Below are 5073 nucleotides of genomic sequence, written 5' to 3' on the forward strand. Positions count from 1 at the left end.
GACCTTTTAAACTTGTAAGGAGAGACTATAGTTCAGTTAAATGGGTAAGGATTAAAAGGCCAAGCAGCACCTTTCTTACTACTAGGGGGAACTTTGCTCAGCTGTAAAAAATCTATCAAAGACCCTCAGAAATAATTGAAGGTCTGACTGAGATTTGCTGAAAGATTCCTGAAAAGTCTGTCTGTTTGCAGGGAAGAAAGTAGTTGGGCATGGTTTCATTTAATTTAAAGTTTATTTGATAGGGACACACACTTCAACATAAACAAACTGAAAAAAACAGCAGTCTCATGTTTGCGTCATGGTGCAATAGCAATGGCTAATTCGCAGCACTTGTCCCTAGATGGGCTTTTAAAAAAAGTACCTCTAAAAATGAAAGTCATAGTCATTTAAAATAGCTATTGACAACATCTACAAACAAATAGTGAAACATAAAAACATCAAAAATGGATACAGTTCTGTTTTTTACACAACCAGAGTTTTGTGTTTTGAACATACTAAAAACAGGAACAGGAAGTGAATTCCAAACTGCAGACTGCAGTGGTTCTTCGAAAGGGGACATTACATTACAATTTCCTTTGGAAGCTACTCTAGTGGATTTTCTATTGCCCTGCAATCTCTGTATGCAATTGCTTAATGGTGTAGGTGCATATCCATTAAACACTGAAAAATAAATTTTGAAAGGTTGTAATTTGGAAAATTAGAAAAGTGGGAAATGATAAATTTAGCCAAAATGTGACAGTGCTGGAATCTGATTGGCTTTTCACATAAAACCTTTAAATCCCCATTATAAAGACTAGCTAACGGTTTGAGAGTTCAAAAACAGCTCAGCAAAGAGAAGTGTTAAACAGTTTCTAATTATTTTAAACACTTAATATTTGATCTAACAGTTTTGCAGAGCTTATCAACATGGCTCCTAAAATTTAACTGAGCTTCCAGAATTATTTCAAAATTTTCTTGTGATAGTAGCTTAATAGGGACCCCATTGATCCGGATATTCAAGGACTGTAATGACATTTTCTTGATTAAAAAGCAAACAATTCGTTTTCTTGGTATTGAAAGTCAAGCAAGAATCATTTAGCCATGGTAATGGAAGTTTTTCACTGACTACAAATACTGTTCTTGTCTGATGTATAAACAATGGTGTCATCAGCATACTGTACATTTGCAAGTTAACTTCAGGACAAATTTCAGGAAAACTCTTAACATGCACACTAAAGAGGACCGGATCTAAGATAGTTCCTTGTGGGATCCCTGTTACTATTTTACGGAATACAGATGAACTATTATTAATGACAACACATTGTTCAGACTGGTGTAAGACGAATGCAATGATTCCTAAAGTTGCCGGCCGTGATCAACCCCTTTGGGGTATTGAGATCCAGAAAATATTAAACTTGTATGTTAGATGGCTTAATGGTATAAAAGCATCACTTAAAAATTTATAAAACCAAGTACTTTGGTTATTTATGCTTTTTGAAAAATATTATTACACTCGTAGTTAAGCTTTTTTTGTTGAAATATTTAAACACTAAACCAGTAGTTTGGGTCATGAGCTGAAAAGTCTAGGAGCCTCTGCTCTACTGCACAAACATAGATTTATAATTAGCTTAAAATTAAAGAAAAGTTTGTGTCTCTTGTCACCTGAATAACATCCTTGACTTTCATTCCTAAATTCTTAATTTTCTAACATTTCTGTCACTTGGACTATAATAGTCAACAAAATGTGGGTTTCTAGTTGGCCTTTTTCTTTTGAGATATTACCTAGTGCACACTGATATGCATTTGATTTGTCTATACTGCTACTATTCATAATACTTTTTATCGGTACGGGCCGCAGGATAAGTCTGGTTCTCTGTTTTTTGATGGATCAAACCTCTTTTGTCTCCGTTGTTTCTGTAGATGTGAAGCCCTCTAATGTCCTCATCAACACTCAGGGCCAGGTGAAGATGTGCGACTTCGGTATCAGCGGCTACCTGGTGGACTCTGTGGCTAAAACCATGGACGCTGGCTGCAAACCCTACATGGCTGTAAGAAGCATCCTTCCCATGAATAGGAGAGGCACCCTGCTCTGTATTTTTATCTTTAAAACAGATCAACAATGCTGTCTGTTTGTGCAGTTTTAGCAAACTTTTAAGCAAAGAAAAGAACAATGGCATGAAGAGAGATAGGGTAAATGCTTAGCAGTATTTAAGTCAGCTTGATGAACCTTTTTAAATGAAAATCATAAACAATATACGGTTTCCTCTGAGTTGGTGTAAGACTGGAATTGCGGTTTTATGTGTAACTGTTGTGATCTTTTAATTTCTGCTACCTCAGCCGGAGAGGATCAACCCCGAGACGAACCAGAAAGGATATAACGTCAAATCCGACATCTGGAGTTTAGGGATCACAATGGTAAGGCCTCTCACGTACATTTATTTCTCTTCATTTGTTTATCTCAGCTTGACTTTAATTGTCCAAAGTGAGCTAGAGTTTCTTTGAAGCATGACACTAACAGCAAAATTGTCAAAAGTTTTAAACACCTTTTAAAATCTGAAGAGTTTAGCGTCAAAGACGTTGCTTTCCTTAATTACATCAGGTGATAAGCGTCACTGCACCAGTGAAGCTTTGTCAGCAAATGTTTCTTAGTATGTATTATCCTTTGAAGGAAATGATACATGCAAAATGTTTTACGTTGTTAAAGATATCACTGCTAAATTAAAATCTTCAGCAGCTTTAGTAGAGAAGTTTGCATGGCCTGTTTTCAATGTTTAAAGTGTTTCTTGGAGCTTGAAAATAAGACAAGACCAGGAAAGAGACCTGCTGATCAGGCTTTTTATTTGTTTCATTTTTTGTTGGACATTTAGACTTGATGGTAGGCAGTTTTTACCGCCTCTGACACTAACAATTTTTTAAATATTTCCATCATTTTGAGGTGGGGGCGTTACAGTCTAGGCATCAGAATGAGGACCATTTTTTTCAACTTCACAATCAAAATGAGAACCAGTTGTTGTAAAGTGTGGATATTTTGCTGGTCCTCATAAGGTCTTTTGCTAATGTTTAGGTTTAGGGCTAAGGTGTCTATTGGGTTAGGGTGACGTATGCATTGGTAATGGTTAGGTTTAGGGTTAGGGCATAGAAAGGGTTGAAAATGACTAAGAATCAATTAAATCAATGGGAATCAACACATGGTCCTCACTACATATAGCAGAACAAACATGGTTGTGTGTGTGCGTGTGTGTGTGTGCAGATCGAGCTCGCCATCCTGCGCTTCCCCTACGACTCATGGGGAACGCCCTTTCAGCAACTGAAGCAGGTGGTGGAAGAACCTTCGCCCCAGCTTCCTGCCGACCAGTTCTCGCCGGACTTTGTGGATTTCACCTCTCAGTGGTACGTCTTTATGTTGCTCTCTTCTTATCCACTTCAAGGAAGTGCAAAACGGGGAAAAAAAAAAAACTACCACAGATCAGACAGTAAATCATTGCTTATTGTGTTTTCTGTGATAAAATGTATGCTTTTATTTCTTCATAAAAATGTATGTTGGCTGGAAGTAATTTAATTTTACATAATAATAGAAACAATTTTAATACAGATAATTAGTTAGACAGGCATAAAGACCCAAAGAGGGAATCCAGAAAATTCTTCACCTCTGATTTTACAGGTGAATGCTATACATTTTCATCAAAACAATACGTTTAAAAAATAATACATCTGGAGAACTTTTAAATGTAGAATAAGTTATTGTTATTGAGAAAAATGCAGCATATATATATAATTGTTTTTCCAAATTTAAACCGGTCTGAAATATATTATATTTGATTATGATGGCAACCTCAACAATAGGATTAGAAGGTTGGAGTAATTTGAGACCCTAGCCTAGCTCTGAGAAAGGCCTTAATGTCATTGCTACATTTCTCAGATGCAAGCCAACATAAGACAAGAAGCAAAACTAAATTTAACATCTTTTAAGCTTTTGGGGCGTTGCTGTTATTTGATGCAAAAGGACTCAGAAGCCAAACGAAGGTTGTTGCTTTTTTTTTCTTGAAGAGTTAAGGAAATGTTTGTGAATGTTAACAATTAGCAGCAATCTGCTGGCAAACGGTACAGAAGCAGTGTGTGTGAGGGCACAACCTACTGGATGGGAGGAGATAAACCTGTGGCTATCTCTTTTAATTAAGATTAAATGTTTAGTGGAGGATTTAAGTGAATCTTTGAAAAGACCGCCCACTCCATAAAAAAATAAAAAATGCACATGCACAACCCTGTACACGCTCCCGAAAGGTAACACCTATTAAACGCGTGCGAGGCGTGTACACTCTGTTTAAAAGTTGCTCTTTGCATCGCTCATACGATCTTACTTTCCAAAAGAAGATTTTTTATTTTTCCACTAAATCACACTCACCAACGGTAGGACGGCCTTACGTAAACATATCAACAGAATGACTGACAATTAGGAGGACCACTTATTTTGATGATCCACCCGGAAAAATAACATCCTTCACTATACCTTTAAGCTTTATTCACAGAAGGAGTAGGATGGATATCACAGCTGTCAGCTTCAGAGAAACTCAGTAAATCCCTCCATATGTTTTAGGGCCCATAGCTAAGAGGGAAGCCAAAATTACAGTTACTGTTACTGCCTTTTTGGGAAATCTGATATGCATATAAGTTCTAATTGTTGAAAGTAGAACGCTTTCAGATTTCTAACAAATATTTTACACTTGAGCCCTATTTCTAGATTGATTATAAGTCTGAAACAATAAGCCAGAAAAGATGATGTGGTTCCAAAACAATCTAGGTTGTGATCCCCAAAAAACCATGCCAGAGTAACAGCCCCCTTAAGATATATGTAGAAAAAATATTAACCCTGTATTTAACATGTAGTATTAAAATGTATTTTTAAATTACATTTATTTATGTCATAATTTAAAAGGCAGATATATGTTTTGCTGTCAATGATTAGTTATTTGATTGTGTGTTTTTATAATTTAATGGTATATTTTATTATTTGATCATGATGAATGAATCATTCTTGCAATAATTTATTTGCACATTTATTTATTTTATGGTATTTTTTATTTTGCTTTTTATTTT

General features: G+C 35.8%; 1 protein-coding gene across 1 annotated transcript in view; it reads left to right on the forward strand.

The window, feature by feature from the left end:
• LOC107090247 (dual specificity mitogen-activated protein kinase kinase 6) overlaps positions 1 to 5073 on the forward strand; it is a 42756-nt gene that overhangs the window by 33017 nt on the left and 4666 nt on the right. The window contains exons 8-10 of the mRNA XM_015383519.1: positions 1900 to 2027; positions 2317 to 2394; positions 3230 to 3369. Coding sequence (XP_015239005.1) covers positions 1900 to 2027; positions 2317 to 2394; positions 3230 to 3369 — 346 coding nt within the window. The remainder of the gene's footprint in view (positions 1 to 1899; positions 2028 to 2316; positions 2395 to 3229; positions 3370 to 5073) is intronic.

This window comes from Cyprinodon variegatus, unplaced genomic scaffold (genome assembly GCF_000732505.1).
Source record: "Cyprinodon variegatus isolate N-32 unplaced genomic scaffold, C_variegatus-1.0 Scaffold286, whole genome shotgun sequence".
Taxonomy (NCBI): domain Eukaryota; kingdom Metazoa; phylum Chordata; class Actinopteri; order Cyprinodontiformes; family Cyprinodontidae; genus Cyprinodon; species Cyprinodon variegatus.